Here is a 22,201-nt window from a genome sequence, read left to right as displayed (position 1 = left end):
AATCTCACAGAGTCACTTTAACCAAATATAAAAGAACATTAACCCGAGCCCTCAACACTAAATCAGGCCTCTCTGAGAAGGAAGCACGTCTCAGCAGGTGGCAGGTTTTCCTAATATGAACAAGCCGTTTTTAAGTATGGCTTTTATTCCTTAATACTAAACATTACCACCAGAAACTGGACTAAAACTCAACTAAAGGTAAAACATCACTACGGTCACTGCAGTACTGAAGACTGATGCTTAAAAAGCCTTAAAATCCAGAAAGCGGAGAATAACACCTTGAGAATTAAGCTTATAGGTAGGGTACCTATAAATTGTGCTCAGGTAGCAATACTTCATCTTATTTCTATTCAAGTAACTGCAAACATTAACCATATAAGAAATGACTTAAGCAAGAGTTACTAATCATTATGTGTGATTTAGTATTTAAACATTATGTAATGTTACACAAATTAAAAGAAATATGAAAACTTTTATTTTAAAATAGGAAATAAAGAAAAGGAACTGAAACAATTCTTACATATTTAATGTATATCGGTTATAATAGCATCAATTACTATAACAACATTCAGTATACTGTTTAAGTGAAACTGATAACACCAAAACCAGAAGTACTCTTTTTCTTTTTTTTTTTTTACTGCATTTTTGCACCATATTTTTGTCTTTGCACTGCTCTAAACTTCCATATCAATGCGTTTTGCACCTTGTTTTTCTCCCACGCTGTTTACATTTGATCACTGCTGCACTTTATGGAATGGAAACGTTCATTTCACTGCTAAGCTGCTACTTATTTGCTCTCTGAAAGCTGTACAAAACGAAATTTCGTTTTGTATATACTCTGTGTATACAAAATTACCATAAAAGTTGTCTAAGTTTAGAGGTTTTCCTGTCCTAGCACAGATGATTCTGATGATTGCAGTTCAGCAAAAGCCTGTTAATCAGCTATCAATTAAAATCATCTCTGTTGGAGCAGGGAAACCTCTAAAACCTGCAGGACAGCGGCCCTCAAGGACCCACTTCGGTCATGTCTGGTCTATACGGTATAAGTATGAAGTGATAAAGCGTCAATTTTTCTCACAGCTTGGCATCAAAATGGGACATAAGAAAGAAACATCCTTCCAATAAGATAGTTTGCACATTCAAAGTCAAAGCAAAAATTGAGACATTTAAAATGAGTGGAAATAAGACGAGCTGTATTTATTTGGCCAGCAGGAGAGAAAGAGAGGTAAAAAAAAAACAATTCAATCTTTAAAAGTCACTGTTGTCAAACTGCAACAATGAAGGGCACATTTATCTCCATGAAAAGTAAAATGAAAGCTTTTTGCACATCCTTACCTTTGGTGCCAGCAACTCTAGAAATGCCTCCAGAATCAGGAAAGTCTTTTCACTATTTGTTGACACTATTCCACTGCTTAGTGGCTTGCAGTTCATTCTGAGATGCAAACTTAAAACATTTTTAAACAACAATTCCGCAGTTAAATGGCAAACCCAAGCTTAACAACAGTCCTTAATGTGGCAGAGAAGAGATAACGGGGGAATAATATGAAAGTATTCAAATATATAAAGCAGATTTAAGCAACAGATAATAGTGTAATGGGCTCATAAAATCCTTAAGTGAGGAAATGGAAGTCTAAATCCTTGAGTAATAATTATCATCCACTTGTTTTAGCAGCAAAATAAGCATAAAATGCTAAAAAATAATTTTTTCTAAAAGAGGTAGCTCTAATCACGACCTAAAACACCATCGCTATATATTTTGATGTTATTTATTTAAATATTTGCATTAATATAATAGCTAAACAACAATGGGATCAATTATTATACCAGCGGTATTAATCAATTGATACTTTCTAGGTGAAAGAAGGTAACGGTTCACTAGCTCCATAGGTGGCTAGTAAACCCCTAGCCATGTCTAGGAGAGAAACAGGACTAAACACTTTAAAAACAGACCCAACTCTATCATCTCTAATTTAAGTTGTTGAAGGCAGCAGCCCAGCTGATGCTGCCACAGTTAACCAGAGTGCCAGGCCAGATGAAGCAAGTATCTGAAAAAGCAGAGAGAACAAAAATGTTGAAGTTGAACTAACAAACAATGCAAAATCGGAGAATAAAAGTCAAATGTTGCAGAAGGATAAAAGTGGTCGTGAGCAACATAACTGTAGAGGTAACTCAGGATAACCTGACCCATTGCAACTATAAGCTTTATCAAAAAGGAAAGTGTTAAGCCTAGTGTTAAAAGTAGACAGGGTGTCTGCCTCACGGATTAAAACTAATAGTTCCACAGGAGAGGAGCCCGATAACTAAAAGATCTGCCTCCCATTCTATTCTTTATACACAAGAGAGTGAGTTTTAAATTAAACAATCTCTGTCTGCAGGCTTTTTAATTACAGATTGTGGCTTTCCTGATATAAATGATTACAATAATCCAGTCTTAAAGAAACAAATGCATGGACTAGTTTTGAAGTGCTTCTGGACTGGAAATCTTTAACAATCATATTTGAAACAGTGCCACTTAGGTTATCTTTAGGAAAAATGTATCTTATTTAAAAAGATTCCCATAAAGTTATTACTGGTTAAAGCTGGGGGATCAACAGAGCTATGGCTCTGTGTGAGTTTTGTAATTGTCTTGAATGAAATCCAGGATTAGTCTTATTCTCCTCTATTAATAAAGAAAACTGTGCTGCAGTGGCTTTCCTTTAAGTTTCTTAGTGTTTTGCTTTATGGTCTAATGCAATGTGCAGAGAGTGATTAACGCAATTTATAAAATCATTCATTTGTCAAAAGGGAAAGTCTTTAAAAAGATAAAACATCTGTTATATTTGCTGTGATTTATTTTACTCCTCTGTAATGACAGATCCCCATAAAGCTAACTTAGAACAGGCCCGAGGGTAAACATTTTTAAAAGTCTTACATATAAGTGATGTATGGTCAGGAATTAGTTATTTTGTTTTCTCTGGCTCTGAAATGCAATCATTAAATTAATTGGATTGTTTAAACAACATTCCTACTATTTGGTGATTTATACTGAATCTGTTGAGGTATTCTTTAAACAATCAAGTGGAAAGGCCTTCACTGCAATGTGATGAAAATTGAAACAAGACCAGAGCACATCCATCTCTTTTACCAAGCAGCACAATCAGTTCATTGAAAACCAAGCTTTAAACTCTCCCTCTGGAGCTGGATTTACCTTCATGATTTATTTCTGATTTTAGTTTTTCATTTATTTTAACATGGACATTTCCTCTGTTTTACTTTGTTATTATAAATCATTTACATCTGAGCACTGAAGTTTTTCTTTGTTCAAGAAAAGTCAGTGGTTGCTGCTTCCATACGGTTTCTTAGACTTACAGTAGGTAAATGTTGAGCTCTTTCTTTGAAAGGATCAACAGCCATTCATCAATGTTTAAGGAAAGACTATCAGCTTTAAACCTTTTAATTAAGAAAGAAAGATGCAAAACAAAACATATAGAAAATATATTTTCAAGTAACTCAATTTGAAAATGACAAATTTAACTTTTTATTGATAAAATAGGAAAGACTTCAGTTAGACAATTAAACATGAATATATGCAGCATTAGTGTTTGTAGATCCAGGTCATACTGGGCATGTGGACTCCTTCCTCATCAATCTATGGCCGTGTCTTAGTGATAAGTGTTTCCTGCCCCTTGATGTCGGCTAGAGTTTCAGGGAATGAGTCCCCAGGGTCTGACCTACCATGCACCACCTCTTCATCCATCCCATGGCTGGATGAAGAGGTGGTGGAAAGTAACAAAGTACATTTACTTGATTACTGTACTTAAGTACATTTTTGAATATCTTTGCTTGAGTCATTTTTTTGTACAATGTTAGACATTTCATAGTCTAATATTGTACTTTCTACTCCACTTCATCTCTAGGAAGCTGCTAGTTACTGGTTCCTTTTAGCTCAGCTTCCCTTTTTAATCTGCTGTTGCTGTTTTTCTTTCTTGAAATGCTATTTCAACATGGAAGATAGCAGCCCTTAGGACTTAATTTGGACCCCAGTGTTTTAGAGATTTCCTGACATTCCACAAATGTGAGAAACTCAGGGCAGATATAATTTGTAGTTTATACATTTTATTAAGGCGTGACTTGTTGCCATGTGGCCAAGTTGTTCAGTAGGAGTTCTCAAGTCAGTGTTGTGGTTTCTTTGTGGAAATGGATTCAACCTTGAACCTCTATTCCATGGTGAACGTATAAGGAGAATCAAGACTCCAGATTCCTTATTTTTTGTTGCAATGTTTTGCTGAAGTTCTTTTGATGTGGTGTAGAATCTGTAGCAGCTGGTTCTGCACATCAATGCATCAGGAGGTTTCTGAAAATGACAGGGTACTTTAAAATTACTCTGAAAATGATAAAGAAATGTACTGATATTAGAAAATCTAATAATTACAGTAAGTACTTTAAAATGCTTGTACTTTTGAATAATTAAAGCTACAGTGAAGTATTTTCACAAATTTTGAAAAAAGAAAATGAAAAAATCTCCACTTAAAAAAAAAAAGGACATGCAGAACCCTGTACCTGCTCCTGTGAGGGAACGCCTATTAAAAGCGTGCGAGAGCATGCATGAGCCCATTTCTCATCGAAGATGTGCGGGGATGCAATGATAAGACGGTAGCTTGGATGGATCTCATCTCAACCATATTAATATATAAGGATTTCTCCGCATAAAAGACTACTGGTACATAAAAAAAACATCATGACATGCTAGTATCTGTGTTTGAGTATGTGCTGCATTACAAATTTGGACATATTGGCCACCATATAACTACTAACAATTACCACTACTAACTATTTTGCAAATTGCAAAATAAATAAACTTATATTCCCTGTAAAGTTACAATATAGAGGTAGATAACATTTACTAGCAGTGATGTGAATTGGATTTCTCTAAATAGCATGCCAAACTTTACCTGTCCAGTAGAAACTTTGCAAGCGAGGCATCAGTGGGAAGGCCGACCTGTGCTTTCAGCGTACGCCATCGCATGAAAGAATCCCCCCAAAAACACTCTGGTCTTGTTTCTCTCTTCTGAAGCATTTCACTTCTTCTCATACACTTCGTAGACACCTATTCTCTTACGACCTTTGGCCATTTTCAAAGAACTGAGGTGAGAAAGGCGAGCTTCAATGATCGTATGAAACCGTAGCTCAGCACATAAAAATGCGCAGAAAAAGATGGCTAACTGAGGACGAGCACGTAGGACAGTCTTAGGTAACCATTTCACCAGAATGATTGACAATTAGGAGGACCACTTATTTAGATGATCCACCCGCAAAAAAGAACATCAAAAGTCGGTACTTCAATACTTGAATAATTGAACTTGAATAGATGTTGGACTTATAGTTGTTGTTTTTTTTTGGTTTTTGCTTTTCGTTGAGTAATATTTGACTACTGTTTAGTACTTCACCCACCACTACTGAAAGGCAACTAAAAAGCACCACACTAGCGACGTCGTGTGACGTTTTGTGGAGAGTGAAGATGGTTCCCTTAATTATGGCTAATCACTTTGGCTATTTTTCTGTATGTTAACATTATGTTAAACGTTTTGGATGACATGATATACAACAATATAGTTTTTAAATTCTATTGTTTAGGCTTTAATTCAAGCACAATATTAAATAGATAAATAAATACATTTCTGAAAAAAAGGAAAATCGAAAATAAGACTGTAAACTATTTCTTTCACTGCTGTCAGACCCCAATATATTTAGTTTTATCTAATTAAGACCTTAGGAGATAATAAGGAGTAATAAGGAAATTTCATCAATAAATGTAATACTGTGACTCATTCATGTTGTCTACAATTGCCTGAGCAGCCTTATTGCTAACTGTGATGGTTAATAGTGTGGAATCATTTAGGGTTAGATCTACAAATAATCTCCTATATTATGGGATACATTTCCAACAAAATGAAAATAAAGCAAAGCCCAGTAGGCATACTCCTAAATGCAGCTTAGAGCTCTAGGTTTAACCCTTTAGCTTTTGTACCTGTTAACCTTCCATTGTTAGATTTATTCTAAACATGTCTGCTGATGAGGAAGTATAAATTGAAATAAGAAGTAGTTAACCTTGTCCCAGTGCACACCATCCAAAGTCAATTAGCAATTAAGAAGCCCAGCAGGTTTCGGTTAATAAGCTGATGGCCTCATTTTATCTGGTTACCAGTGTGCCAGGAGACTGTGTGGGAGGCTTTTAAGATCTTCTGGGACCGACTGCCTGAACAAGGCGAGTACCAAAGCTGGATGAACAAGTGCCAGGAAGGGTTGGTCACTGCCCAGGATATTGGCAGCTACTTTAGCCAGTCAGAGGAGCATCAAGCTCTGGTTAAACAGGTAAGTAGGTACAATAAAGATTTACATAGACAGAAATCTGAGCTCAATAAATATGTCTGCTGGCTGGTTGTACTGAGGTTTCTAACTTTTTCTTTATATTTTCAGAGAATGTCGCATGTAGCTTTGAAAAGGTAAAGACACTCTCTTCCTCTTTAACTGACTCATGCATGTTTTTTTTTTTAAACCATGAAACCTGTTTTTTGGTAAACATGTCATTTTTCCCACCGTCTGTAGCGAGCCCACCAGATCCTGGAAGCATATGTGCAGGTGAGCTTGTTAACGCCCTTCAACCTTACCTGTTCATATTCCCTCAACTATAATCCAACACATCTTCAGATCTATTGAACTTTGAATCCCAAGGATTCAGAAAGGCAAATTTACTGAGTTGCTTGGAACATAATGTGTTCCTCTGCTGTTTATTCTCTTAGTTTTTTTTTATTTGCATACTGTATAAATGAACAAATTGCAATGGGGAAATCTGAAAAAAAATATATCACAGAAAAGAAAACAGACTGATTTGCATGTAATTTAGTAATCTTTGGCAAACGCCTGTTTGTGCCTTTTCAAAACCTCGCACTGACTCTTTCCCAATGGAAAAACAATACTGGACAATAAAAGAAAAAAAAATAAAAGTATGTAAGAGCTGTAGGCTACAGAACATCAGCAAAAATCTAAGATGGCAGCCTTCTTACCAAACTTCCTATAAATGTTCATCTTTCTTTAATAAAAAGAAAAAATCTTATTTAAAAGATTATGGGATTATGACCAAGATAAGGTCAAAATAATTGGTTATGCAGCGATGCTGTAGAATAAACACGCGTTCTGTGGTCAGATCATCATCCTACAGCTGATCTCTTGTTTGGGAGCATTATACTTCATACCCGTTTTTTCTGTTTCACCATCTGCGGTAAAATCTGGGATCCAAAGTGTTTTACCTCAGCAAAAATACAGTAATGGTGTCTGGTTTTCTTTCACAATAAGACGTAGAGCTAAAACACACCACTAAGCAAACAAAGGAGTGTCTGAAGATGAAGCATTTTTAGGCCATGAGTTTGTGGCCTAAGCAGTTCAGACGTCACTCCATATTTAACATTAACTTAACATATTTGGATGTAGCAAGCATTTCAAGTGGGATGAGAGTTTTCCTACAGAAGAGTGCAGCAAAACCCTCACTGAGTTGTGAGTAATGAACTGTGAGAAATGTCTTGGCCAGGCCCTTATGAGGAAAGCAACTTCTAGTGTTATTTTGCTTTAGATCTAATACATCACTTCATGACATGCAAATTGATTTCTAAAATGTAATATTTTGCAGCTTTATTCTGTCTCACAATAACACGTCACTCCCAAATAATCTATTCTTTTGTTTGTGGGGATGGAGGGCGTTGAACATTAGTAAGGGAACAAATCAGTATTTCCCTCACTGTAAATGCAGATATTTGTTTGAGCTCTCTTTTTTTAAAGGACAACACTGTTGGTATTATTTTACCTTGCAGTTTAGTTTTAAATAATTTACTCAAATGTATAAAAAAATTGCTACTTATCTGATAAGTCACTATCTGAAACACATCTCAAGGATCTAATAACCAGTTTAATCTTTAACCAGGTGGAGTTATAACTCAGTGGTATATTTGTTATTATAAACCATAACAGATGAATGAAACAATTTTTTTTTGTTTTGTTTTACTTTTGTCTGGTTAACAATTTGTAAATATTACTAAAATGTCTTGAAAATTTCAGCTTTTGCAATTCTAATGATTAATATAAAAAACAAATCTTTATTGCAATTATAAATGTCAGCTTGTTTTGCCTTAATTTACTGAATTTAAGGCAGAAAATATATTACCTGATTAAATGTGGCTGAGCTAATCTTCATGAGGAAAAAAACACACTTAGTTCCTATCTGTTAACTTTTGTTCCTGTCTTTCTCCAGTGTGCATGGCCTTGTAACATGGGATTAACCTAATCTAAACTTTTTTTTTTCCTGTTTTACAGCACACCATCACCAGCGAGTTCAGAAAAAGTTGAAGCCGCTGAGTTTGGTCAGTGTGATTTCTGTCAATACTACTGCAATGCTCTCACATGCCTGTTATAAATATATCAAGGACCATTCTGTCTGTTAGCTAACGTGTTGTAGAGACTCTTTTGCACTTTTGACGTGAGCTTGAAACTGTCAAAGGTGGTGGATGGGGTTGTGGACCCAAACGCAGAGTAGAAGGAGGCAGAGATTAGTTTTTGCTGATTTAATGATTATGCAAAAAAAGGCAACAGAAGCAAAATCCAAGAACAAAATACAGAAAACCAGAAACCAGAGGAAAACACACATAAGGAGCAAAGTAACAACGAGAAAAAAGCTCAGAGAAACTGCACAGGAGGTGTATATATGGGAGACAGAACAAAGACTGGGGTAATCAGCTGATAGGGAGCAGGTGTGGATAGAAGCAACTAGAAATTAGGAGAAAGGAGACGGGCACAAGGGGGCAACAGAGAGCAACACAAAAAACACGACACTGCGTAAATATAACAAGGAAACAAAGAAAACAAAGAAACCGATGACCAAGAAAACAGAATAATATAAATAAAAACTCAAAAAGAAGTCACAAAGGAGAGAACCTTAAAAAAGATTAGATAATCTCAGATTAACATTTAAGACAATTCAGAATCTCATCAAGTTACCTCCAGAAACTTTACTGTGGTTTGACGTGATACACCAACACAAAGCAGCAGGTTTTTAGAAGTGGAGAGAAAATAATCAATTTAAAGGTTTTCACTATAACAACATAAACTGAGTCGTGCATTTCTGTCCAATACTCTCAACTCTGTTTCTCCTAAATAAAAGGTATTGGAGTATTGGTTAGTTCTTTAGTTCTTTTTTTTTTTTTTTTTTTTATTTCCAAAATATATTTCTTAAAATTTTAGCAGTCAGATATACCTGATAACAGAGGGCAGAAGACTACACAAAAAATAATCTTGACTTATCGCATAGTAATAAATTATTAATATCAAAATTTTTTCTCTGTTTTTTCTTTTGTTAAAAGGCCAAATAAGGACTTCAAACTAAAAAAAAAGTAATTTTCTGTTTTGTTTTATTCTTGGATCGGGCTTTAAAGGGTTAAGAGATGTGTTAATAGAGCTGGTGTGGGCCAATTTACATGCTGCCTGCCAATCTTCCTCTGTTAACTCTATCAATAAGTCTTCTTTCCAAGCCTTAAGTCTATAATGAGATCCTTCTGAAATTTGTAACATCATTGATTTATAAAACTCTGTTATGATACCTTTCTTCAAACATTCTTTGTTAACATTCTTTCTAAAGTTCACATGGCAGGCTTCTTCAACTCATTATTTTGATTCGTTCTTATGAAGTTTCTGAGTTGAAGATATTTAAAGAAATGTTTCTTATCCAGATTAAATTTATGCTGCAGATATTAAAAGTTCATTAATTAGGTCTGAGCCTGGTACATAAAGATTCTGAATCATTTGAAGTCCTTTGTTTTTCCAGACTTTGAATGTTGGATCAGTTCTTCCAGGTACAAAAAACTGGTTACCCAACACCGGGCTGAACAAAGACAGACTATTTGTTTCATTTAAAATTCTATTTACTTCTCTCCATATCATATTTTAAGAAACAGATTTTTAGTGTATTTCAGAAGCTTTAATATCGAATTTGAATACAAATATGAAGGAAAAGTTCAATTTAAATCCTGAGTCTCCATATCAATCCAATGTGGAGAATGATTACTGTAATGGAACATCATAGACCACAACTGCACAGCATAACAATACAAGTGAGAATTCGGGCAGAGACAAACGGCATCTGGACTTCCTGGTGTTCCATAGGAAACATAACATCCTTTTCTTAATTTGTGAGAAGAATTCAACAGGAGGTGGAAAAGCAACATTCTGAAATATATAGAGTACCTTTGGCAATACATTCATTTTTATTATATTTATTCTTCCAATCATAGATACTGGTAATAGCATCCATCTTTCTACTTTATTCAATATATGTTTAGAATTGGTCGCAACAACCTGATCAAGATCTGAAGAAATGTGTACCCCTAAATGTTTAAAATCATTAAAGATTTTAAACTGCAAGACATCTGAAGATGGGTTTATTCTTTCATTTGCATTCTTGTTTTTTTAATTTTGTATCAGAAATCTCACATGATCATATTATTTCCATGATAATTTGTATTAATTGATTTTATTTTGATATGAACAAGACAACATCATCTGCAAACAAGGAGATCCTATGGTAAATGGTAAATGGCATGTACTTATATAGCGCCTTTATTCAAGACAGGAGACTTGACCAAAGCGCTTTACACTTCATTCATTCACCCATTCACGCACACACTCACAACTGTGTGGCGAGCTACATTGTAGCCACAGCTGCCCTGACAGAAGCAGGGCTGCAGTACACTGGCGCCACTGGGCCCTCTGACCACCATCAGTAGACAATGCAGGTGAAGTGTCTTGCCCAAGGACACAACAACACTGAAAGCTGGGGCTTGAACCGTCAACCCTTCGATTTCAGGGCAAACTTCTACATCCAACGCCACTGTCGTCCTACAGTGCTACTATGCTCCATAGGTCCAACAGTAATTCCAGTGAGATGAGGGTGTGAGCGAATCGCAATAGCAAAAGGCTCTATTGCCAGAGTGAATAGTAAAGGTGACGCCTCTATTAATCTTAATTGGCTTAGATATTTTTTGTTAGTTAATATTTCAGTTTAGGGATTACTCTATAATATTTTGACCCATTTTACAAAGTTGTTTCCACAATAAAAATTTTCCAAACTGTCTCCTTGTTAGTAAACAGAATCAACCCCTGTGTGGGCTGGAGCACAGCAGATGGTTCAGGATCAAGTTGTGAAGAAATTAAAAGCTGAGTTAGTTTAAGACGTTTTAAAAGATTTGCACACCTTATCGCAAATCAAGACTCAATAATATTTATTGTAATAATAATATTAGTACTTACAGATTGGATAAGGACAGTTTTAATAAAGGTGCTCCAAGAGGTCCATCATAATTCTTAAGGAGCCGCAGAAATTCATAAGACAGTCTGACAGGTTATGAACACTACAAATAGTAATAGTTTCCTTTTTTAATGGCAGAGGAGCCACAAGAAGGTCAATGTCATAAACACTTGATTGATTGATTGATTGATTGACTTTATTGATCTCACAGTGGAGAAATGGACTCGTTATATTAGCTCAAATAGTCAAAGAAGCAGAATATGTCAAAGGAAGAAAAGGTGCATTAATATATACAGTATATACAGTGCATCCATATATGATTGCTTTTTTTGTGCACTTTGCACCATGTGGTGGTTTAATGTGGAAACTTTCCCAAATAATACTTTGCAAGGCTCAATTTTTATTCCTCCAATGCTTGTCTTATTTAACACCCTTTTTATTTTCATTAACAAAACAGACCGTACTCAAGATTTAGATCAAGGAGAGCATAATCCAGCCACTGTTTCACCAGAAGTGGTCGACACTCCAGTAAGTACACAGAGATAATAAAAGCATCATAAATCAGTGTGTTTTCAACCAGTAATTATATGTTGTTTTTTTTATTACAGCTGTTCAATGAAATCCCAGTTAAGGCCACATCTGCCACTGTGCTGGAGCAGGTGGTGGAGCTAAGCATCCTCCTAACAGGAGAGGCCTTCTGTGAAGACCTCAAAAATCCTGCCAGCCTCAAGTTCCAGATGCTCAGCAGAGACCTTGCAGAAAAGGTCAGTGTCAAGCTGCGTCTAGTTCTGTTTCATTATGAGTGCATAGGATGTTCTTGATGAACAAAGCCTACCTGATAATGCTTCATGGTTTATTCATAGCTTGCATTTTGAAATGGTAGAATAATTACTTCATTGGTGAAAAATACATCTTTAGGATATTTCTTTAGAAAAGATTTTGCACATTCAAGAATCTGCAGGGATATCACTTTCTGAGCCAATTTCACAACCTCATGGAAAATTCAAAAAAAGTTCTTGTGAGTGTTTTTAATCATATTTAATACAACTAGGGATTTCAAGCTATTCCAAAACACACATAACCTAGAATAAGTATCTTTGTAACAAACAGTATTTGGGTTTTGGGTCATAGTTGGAATTAGGTGATGGTGTGTATTTGTTATGATTTCGGTCTGTTTTCCTGGTTCCTTACTTCTTTTACCTTTTGTTTGACATTTTCAACAAAATCAGCATCACATACCAGTACGCCTCTAAGCATGCAGTATTGCATACTTTAAAGTGAGCATGTGTTTTCAGGCAAAATATATATAAGCCTCTTGACCTTACACCATTTAATTTAAAAGTTTGAATAAATAGGTTTAGTGTATGATATGTACAGGATTATTTATTTTGCATTGGAAAACAAGATTTAAATTTCAGTGGCTGCTTTCTTTTTGCCTTTTTAGAATAGCTTTCAGAGTTAAAGCAAAACAATAAAGAAATATAGTGCGATAAATAGAGATTTGTGGCCATCTTTTATGCTTTAGCTTTTTTTGGTTAAAAATATTAATACAAATCTTACAAATACAAAAAAGGAGAGAAAAAATAGGAGATTTTTCTGTTAAATGATCTTGGAAGCTTAAGGTAGTGATTAGCATAGATTGCATAGCTGGCATTACTGCGACTGTCTGTGCGTGCACATTTTAGATACATTGACTCAGAGACTTACAATTCAGTTCAGTTCAATTCAATTTATTTATATAGCGCCAATTCACAACACATGTCATTTCGAAGGCACCTTAGAGATAAATCAACAGATCCTACAGTCAAATTGTTTNGTTCTTTTTTTTTTTTTTTTTTTTTATTTCCAAAATATATTTCTTAAAATTTTAGCAGTCAGATATACCTGATAACAGAGGGCAGAAGACTACACAAAAAATAATCTTGACTTATCGCATAGTAATAAATTATTAATATCAAAATTTTTTCTCAGTTTTTTCTTTTGTTAAAAGGCCAAATAAGGACTTCAAACTAAAAAAAAAGTAATTTTCTGTTTTGTTTTATTCTTGGATCGGGCTTTAAAGGGTTAAGAGATGTATTAATAGAGCTGGTGTGGGCCAATTTACATGCTGCCTGCCAATCTTCCTCTGTTAACTCTATCAATAAGTCTTCTTTCCAAGCCTTAAGTCTATAATGAGATCCTTCTGAAATTTGTAACATCATTGATTTATAAAACTCTGTTATGATACCTTTTTTCAAACATTCTTTCTTAACATTCTTTCTAAAGTTCACATGGCAGGCTTCTTCAACTCATTATTTTGATTCGTTCTTATGAAGTTTCTGAGTTGAAGATATTTAAAGAAATGTTTCTTATCCAGATTAAATTTATGCTGCAGATATTAAAAGTTCATTAGTTAGGTCTGAGCCTGGTACATAAAGATTCTGAATCATTTGAAGTCTTTTGTTTTTCCAGACTTTGAATGTTGGATCAGTTCTTCCAGGTACAAAAGACTGGTTACCCAACACCGGGCTGAACAAAGACATACTATTTGTTTCATTTAAAATTCTATTTACGTCTCTCCATATCATATTTTAAGAAACAGATTTTTAGTGTATTTCAGAAGCTTTAATATCGAATTTGAATACAAATATGAAGGAAAAGTTCAATTTAAATCCTGAGTCTCCATATCAATCCAATGTGGAGAATGATTACTGTAATGGAACATCATAGACCACAACTGCACAGCATAACAATACAAGTGAGAATTCGGGCAGAGACAAACGGCATCTGGACTTCCTGGTGTTCCATAGGAAACATAACATCCTTTTCTTAATTTGTGAGAAGAATTCAACAGGAGGTGGAAAAGCAACATTCTGAAATATATAGAGTACCTTTGGCAATACATTCATTTTTATTATATTTATTCTTCCAATCATAGATACTGGTAATAGCATCCATCTTTCTACTTTATTCAATATATGTTTAGAATTGGTCGCAACAACCTGATCAAGATCTGAAGAAATGTGTACCCCTAAATGTTTAAAATCATTAAAGATTTTAAACTGCAAGACATCTGAAGATGGGTTTATTCTTTCATTTGCATTCTTGTTTTTTTAATTTTGTATCAGAAATCTCACATGATCATATTATTTCCATGATAATTTGTATTAATTGATTTTATTTTGATATGAACAAGACAACATCATCTGCAAACAAGGAGATCCTATGGTAAATGGTAAATGGCATGTACTTATATAGCGCCTTTATTCAAGACAGGAGACTTGACCAAAGCGCTTTACAATACATTCATTCACCCATTCACGCACACACTCACAACTGTGTGGCGAGCTACATTGTAGCCACAGCTGCCCTGACAGAAGCAGGGCTGCAGTACACTGGCGCCACTGGGCCCTCTGACCACCATCAGTAGACAATGCAGGTGAAGTGTCTTGCCCAAGGACACAACGACACTGAAAGCTGGGGCTTGAACCGTCAACCCTTCGATTTCAGGGCAAACTTCTACATCCAACGCCACGCTCGCCCTACAGTGCTACTATGCTCCATAGGTCCCACAGTAATTCTAGTGAGATGAGGGTGTGAGCGAATCGCAATTGCAAAAGGCTCTATTGCCAGAGTGAATAGTAAAGGTGACAATGGGCAGCCCCGTCTGCAGCCTCTATTAATCTTAATTGGCTTAGATATGTTATTGTTAGTTAATATTCCAGTTGAGGGATTACTATATAATATTTTGGCCCATTTTTAAATTTTTCCAAACTGTTTGTTTTGATAAGTCTCCTTGTTAGTAAACAGAATCAACCCCTGTGTGGGCTGGAGCACAGCAGATGGTTCAGGATCAAGATGTGAAGAAATTAAAAGCGGAGTTAGTTTAAGACGCTTTAAAATATTTGAACATCTTATCGCAAATCAGACTCAATAATATTTATTGTAATTATAATATTACTACTTACAGATTGGATAAGGATAGTTTTAATAAAGAAGCTCCAAGAGGTCCATTATAATTCTGAAGGAGCCGCAGAGATTCATAACACAGTCTGACAGTTTATGAACACTAGAAATAGTTATAGTTTCCTTTTTTAATGGCAGAGCAGCCACAAGAAGGTCAGTGTCATAAACACTTGAATAATTGATTGATTGATTGATTGACTATTGATCTCACAGTGGAGAAATGTACTCGTTATATTAGCTCAAATAGTCAAAGATGAAGGGTTAGGGTTAGGGAAGAATATCCCAAAGGAAGTAAAAGGTGCATGGATATATATACAGTATATACAGTGCATCCATATAAGATAGCTTTTTTTGTGCTCTTTGCACAATGTGGTGGTTTAATGTGAAAACTTTCCTAAGGCTCAATATTTATTCCTCCAATGCTTGTCTTATTTAACACCCTTTTTATTTTCATTAACAAAAGATTTAGATCAAGGAGAGCATAATCCAGCCACTGTTTCACCAGAAGTGGTCGACACTCCAGTAAGTACACAGAGATAATAAAAGCATCATAAAGAAGTGTGTTTTCCACCAGTAATTATGTTTTTTTTTTTTTATTACAGCTGTTCAATGAAATCCCAGTTAAGGCCACGTCTGCCACTGTGCTGGAGCAGGTGGTGGAGCTAAGCATCCTCCTAACAGGAGAGGCCTTCTGTGAAGACCTCAAAAATCCTGCCAGCCTCAAGTTCCAGATGCTCAGCAGAGACCTTGCAGACAAGGTCAGTGTCAAGCTCAGTCTAGTTCTGTTTCATTATGAGTGCATAGGATGTTCTTGATGAACAAAGCCTACCTGATAATGCTTCATGGTTTATTCATAGCTTGCATTTTGAAATGGTAGAATAATTACTTCATTGGTGAAAAATACATCTTTAGGATATTTCTTTAGAAAAGATTTTGCACATTCAAGAATCTGCAGGGATATCACTTTCTGAGCCAATTTCACAACCTCATGGAAAATTCAAAAAAAGTTCTTGTGAGTGTTTTTAATCATATTTAATACAACTAGGGATTTCAAGCTATTCCAAAACACACATAACCTAGAATAAGTATCTTTGTAACAAACAGTATTTGGGTTTTGGGTCATAGTTGGAATTAGGTGATGGTGTGTATTTGTTATGATTTCGGTCTGTTTTCCTGGTTCCTTACTTCTTTTACCTTTTGTTTGACATTTTCAACAAAATCAGCATCACATACCAGTACGCCTCTAAGCATGCAGTATTGCATACTTTAAAGTGAGCATGTGTTTTCAGGCAAAATATATATAAGCCTCTTGACCTTACACCATTTAATTTAAAAGTTTGAATAAATAGGTTTAGTGTATGATATGTACAGGATTATTTATTTTGCATTGGAAAACAAGATTTAAATTTCAGTGGCTGCTTTCTTTTTGCCTTTTTAGAATAGCTTTCAGAGTTAAAGCAAAACAATAAAGAAATATAGTGCGATAAATAGAGATTTGTGGCCATCTTTTATGCTTTAGCTTTTTTTGGTTAAAAATATTAATACAAATCTTACAAATACAAAAAAGGAGAGAAAAAATAGGAGATTTTTCTGTTAAATGATCTTGGAAGCTTAAGGTAGTGATTAGCATAGATTGCATAGCTGGCATTACTGCGACTGTCTGTGCGTGCACATTTTAGATACATTGACTCAGAGACTTACAATTCAGTTCAGTTCAATTCAATTTATTTATATAGCGCCAATTCACAACACATGTCATTTCGAAGGCACCTTAGAGATAAATCAACAGATCCTACAGTCAAATTGTTTTAAAGTTTCTATCTAATGAAAACCAGTTGATTACATCGTCACATTGACTTGAGTGCAATCCACTCAAATCAAGCATGCTTGTAGCGACAGCGGAGAGGAAAAACTCCCATTTTAACAGGACGAAACCTCCAGCAGAACCAGGCTCAGTGTTGAGCGGCCATCTGCCGAGGCTGACTGGGGTTCAAGGAGACAGAAGCAGAGATACAAAAAGCAGCTGTAAACCAGCTTCATAGATGGCCCCGTCCAGGAAACACACAGCCAGGCAGATGAGCGCAGAGCCAGCCGCCATGTCAGAGGATGAAGAGAGCACATCCAGCCAGTCAAAGTCAGAGAAACAGGACTACACTGGATAATAGGCTCCAACATCTATAAACAAAGGTGTTGATTTCAGCAGCACCAACATGGATGCCAACATTCCTCAATCAAGCATTATAGATAGGAGATAGAGGTTTGGAGCTGAAATGGATAAATAAAACCACTGTGTAATTCTTCCTTCAGCCTTCCTGTTAGTTTTGCTTTCTCCCACTCTTTCGCAGCCTGAATAGAATAGAATTCAACTTTTGTCACAAGTAAAGAACAATGAAATTAACTCTCTGCATATAACCCATCCCTTTGGGGAGCAGTGGGCTGCCATTGTGCGGCGCCCGGGGAGCAGTGTGGGGTTGAGGGTCTTGCTCAGGGACCCAGAGCAGCAGTCTGTGGGAGTGGGGCTCAAACTCACAACCTCAGGATTCCAAGCTCTATGCCCTAACCACTAGGCCACCACTCCTCTGAACCACTAACATGTCACAGAAAATACAGCTTGCTTTTAAACAGCTTCATATATCTCCCTGCACTCCATCCTGACTATACCAAACATCCCTAACTTTGAGTCTTCTGTCAGTAACAATGTTCTCTCTGAAGAGTGTTTTTATTAGTGCTGCCCATTAGGGTTAGTGTTCTGCCTTTTCAGGACTTTTTAAATCTAGAACTGACTGTGCCCTGGTGAGGGCTGATGAAGATCGAACATTAAACGATGACATCACAAACAGATTTCTTTTAATCACATTAAACTGAATTTGAGATTTACACAGCAGTTTGTTATGACTCTTTGAGAATTAGAACGAATTAAAGATTGCTTTAATCTTATACCTGGTTGTGTTGTGCAGATAGAAGATGCTCTAGAGGGGCTTCCTGGATTTAAGGGTGTGTCTGTAATTGATTTCAGGTCAGTTTTTTTACAGTGCACCTCGTTTTATCATGCTAATCCCATCTCTGCTCTCAGAGGAAAATTAACACTTCCTTCTTGTTCATCTAGACCACAGAAAGACACTCAGTGGTGAGTGATTAGTGGTCATTTGGCCTTTAAGAGTTGTGTTGTGTTTTATCCCACAGATCCCTTTAATTCCTCTGCTAGATTTAGATGTATCACTAGTTGCGTGTGTTATTGATCTTAGTTCAGTCAAACACTCGTTGAGCAGGATCAGGATTGGTCCTACCGAGACTCAGGTGCTCCTCTGTAGAGACGATTACCTGAACTGTAGAACCTCATGGAGCTGAGCGTGATGGTGGGGTGGTTATAAAATGTTAGAAACTCAACAGAAAGAAGAAAGCAAAGCCACCTGGTACACAGATTGAAAAGAAACCGAAAGCACATTGCATTGCTGTTTGACCACTAACATAAGCCTCTCTCTTCTTAGAGAGCATAAGGTTTACATTTCTCTCTACTTTGTTCATCAGCAGAGTAGTGATAGAAGTTCAATCTGTGTTGGGTGTATTTGCATGCAGACTGCATACTTCTGTTATGGATTCAAGATGTATCCTCTAAACAAATTCTCACTTATAAAGCCACTGTTTTTTCTTTTTTTTCATATAGTCGATGTATATAATTTAACAAGTGGTTTTCTAGTAAACTCTCAATGTATATCTTGTAATGAATCTCAAAAAGTAAGACTTTATAATTCTACTTTATAGCTCACACAAATAACTGCATGTTGTCCAGGTCCTATGGCCCTCATGAACCACCTACACCACCATGCTTTACAGCTGGCATGGGGAGTTTGTGTTAATATACTGTGTGAATTTTTTGCCAAAAAACTCTTTTTAGTTCTAATCTGTCCAGAGGATGAGTCTTGTTGTAGAACTGTGCAAACCCCATTCCAACTGCAAAGCTCTATTTAGAGTATTGCACTTGAATATATAGTTTTGGTTCTTGGAATTGTGCTGTCATTACAATAAGTAATAAGTGCTAAATTAGCCTTGTAGAGTCTGAGATTGAGCACTTTATTTTAGTTTCACTTATTATTGAACATTGAAGCTTTAGTTCTACAGACAGAACACGAAAGCATTTATTGGATTAAAACTTGCTTCTCTAAGGTCATTGCTGATGCCTTTCCCACTTTGCATTGCGTTAACATACACCTTTGTGCACCGTCCTGCAAACAGCCCACATCTATATTTTATGGACTGAGGCACCATTACTGTTGATCTGTTTAACAGAAGGATCACTTGGCTTCTACTTCTGCTACTTAAATCATGCAAAAGCAGCAGTCGGGTCTTTAGGCTCTATCCTGGCATTGTTTTGTTACACAAGTGACAGTTTACGGTCAGGTCTTTCTTTTAAAGTTTGTAGACCAAATCATTAAGTACACCTTGATATTTAAAGTACTACATTTGAAATAGAAAGTATTTTTATTTTTTAACCAGAACTGTTTGCTCAATTGAAATGCTAAATTTAATATAAAATTAAAAGGTGCATAATATTCTGATGTCTAATTGTATGAGAATAGATATGCCATAATAAAATGCGAAACACACCTTGACTTTTATTCTATTCTGTTAATAAATGTGCAAACAGTGCAATAGATAATTCTCGATTATTAGAACAGTTTGAGTAAATGATAGCTGCCTCTAAATGTGAACATCAGCATTTTCTTTGGATCTGTCTCTGAGAATAAACTGGGGGGAAACTGGCCCCTGTGATTTTGAATGTGCTCAGCTGCCTGTCATCAGCCCCTCAAATGGGGTCATAGTGGAGAATTAACAATAGATAAACAAAGAGCAGCCTTTCCAGAGCCCAGGGTCTGCTGCAAGATTTCCATCCATGTCATACTTTTGATGACTGCAGTTCACACTGGACATAAATATCTGGATTCATCTTTCATAAGTAGGTATAAAAGATTATTTAATGGATTCAAGCTAACTTGAATCCATCGGTTTTATTTAAATATCTTAATAAAACCAATAACATCTAAAGTAAAAGCTGTTTGCATAGATAGGACTGGTACCGGTATGCACCTAACTCTAACTTTTTAGTTCTAAATTACTTAAGAATAAAAAATGTTTGAACATATCCACAATTTGTTCACCTCAGATGTCATATGTGTTTGAATACATATCCTTAATATTTGTTCCACCAGGGTGGATGGCATAGTGGTGGATTATGCAGTGACAGTAGAGGTGGATGGATCCGGAGTGAGCTCTGAACAACTGAACTACCTAACCCTGCAGTCCAACTTGGTGGAGAACTCCTATCATGAGATCCAGGAGCCCTCCATGGTTGTCTACACAATCAGTGAAATTAAAAACATCTCTACCGAAGGCCATCAACTCAACGAGCTGGAGAGTGGTAAGATTGAAACCTGCAGAGAAACATTTTCTTTTCTAATGAAATGATTCATGAATGCATTCAGATGCATGTGTCTTAGTATATCAAACAGAAACCAGAAGTGTTAAAAAGGAAGGGCATCCAGTATATTTTCCCACTGCCACGTCTGTGTTCAAGTTGCAGTGACCTGCTGTTGCAACCCCTAAATAATGGAGCTGCTGAAGGGGCTCTTCTGTTCAGAATTATACAAATTTCAAAACTACATCTCAAGTCTTTGTTGCAATACATTTTACCAAGATATTGTATCTTTAGTTTATTGCTAGGCATGTAAAAATTATTCACTGATCTGTGTAAAAAAGAAAAAAAAAAAAGATTTGTGCAGAAGTACTTCTAAGCAAACATTTTAGGCCCATATGACCCAACAGTAGGAGCAAAACCAGGAGTAACCACTTTAAGAATTACTGCCTAGGTTTTTATATGCTTTAACTCTCTTTTTTGTCAAAATATTCCCTGAGTAGTTTCTGAAGCTGCTGCTTTTAAATAAACTAACAGCTAATAAGTGCAATAGCATAGTTCAAAGGCATATTTAAACACCAGTTATAACATAATCTAAAAGGAGGAACATTTCTTTTAAGGAGTCTTAATTGAGCATTTTATGTTGAAAGTGAATATATTTGAATGCAATATGAATCAAATGCTGTAAAAATAACTGTTAATTCTTGTTGATTTAACTATTTTAATATGCTGTTAACCAGACTAAAGTTTTTTTATATATATATATATATATACATTTAGAGATCATACAGAGCCCTTCGGATAGATTATTAATCCCTGAATTCGTAAATCCTGTTATGAATTCAGTACACTGGATTATTGTCTTATCGGAAAGTTGTTGTTTGTTGTTTTAAATATGAATAAATATAGCAGCTAATATTGTGACATGTGTTTGAAAGGAAGCTGGGAAAAATAATTGGATTTTTTTTCTTAGACTGTCTTCCTTCTTTGTCATTCTAAGCACAGTGGTCACATTACAGAGGGAGGATCAAACGTGTGTTGCACAGACGTTTTAGTGATGTAATAACTTGGCACAGAGCTGCTTCCTTGATTGTGGAAAACCAAACATTTCTTTAACGGACAAATTTAGACGTGGCTTTCTAGTTAAGCAGAGGTGGCACCAGCTCTGAAACCACTTTGCTGCTAAAACCCAACTTGTAAGATCTAGAAATATTTTTTAAACATCACCTCTTTTTCCCTTTTCTCTCGAGAGTGAAATATTCTGCAAACCTGCAAATGATAAAGCTTGGATATCAGTCTGATACAGATCATGTTTTAGTCTAACATGATTATAGCAGAGCACGACAGCATTCAAATGGGATTAGTAGTGCCTAAAAGTTGAAATCATTTTTAAAGAAACCTTTCTTTTAAGAGCCAGCTGTTAGTTGCACTAACCCACCTGAACAGTGAGTCATCTTGAGTTGTAAAATGCAAAGTACAAACAGAGTAATAATAATAATAAAAAAAACAACATATAATTA

General features: G+C 35.7%; 1 protein-coding gene across 1 annotated transcript in view; it reads left to right on the top strand.

Annotated features, from left to right (window-relative positions):
- The window catches only part of impg2 (interphotoreceptor matrix proteoglycan 2), a 40,496-nt gene that overhangs the window by 550 nt on the left and 17,745 nt on the right, over positions 1–22,201 (top strand). The window contains exons 3-12 of the mRNA XM_015385363.1: positions 6,185–6,351; positions 6,457–6,482; positions 6,586–6,618; positions 8,344–8,390; positions 11,477–11,479; positions 11,796–11,854; positions 11,935–12,090; positions 18,229–18,287; positions 18,378–18,398; positions 20,479–20,687. Of these exons, the coding sequence (XP_015240849.1) occupies positions 6,185–6,351; positions 6,457–6,482; positions 6,586–6,618; positions 8,344–8,390; positions 11,477–11,479; positions 11,796–11,854; positions 11,935–12,090; positions 18,229–18,287; positions 18,378–18,398; positions 20,479–20,687 (780 nt within the window). The remainder of the gene's footprint in view (positions 1–6,184; positions 6,352–6,456; positions 6,483–6,585; positions 6,619–8,343; positions 8,391–11,476; positions 11,480–11,795; positions 11,855–11,934; positions 12,091–18,228; positions 18,288–18,377; positions 18,399–20,478; positions 20,688–22,201) is intronic.

This window comes from Cyprinodon variegatus, unplaced genomic scaffold, assembly GCF_000732505.1.
Source record: "Cyprinodon variegatus isolate N-32 unplaced genomic scaffold, C_variegatus-1.0 Scaffold337, whole genome shotgun sequence".
Taxonomy (NCBI): Eukaryota; Metazoa; Chordata; class Actinopteri; order Cyprinodontiformes; family Cyprinodontidae; genus Cyprinodon; species Cyprinodon variegatus.
Note: the sequence above shows the minus strand (reverse complement) of the source record. Positions and strands in the feature narration are given on the sequence as shown.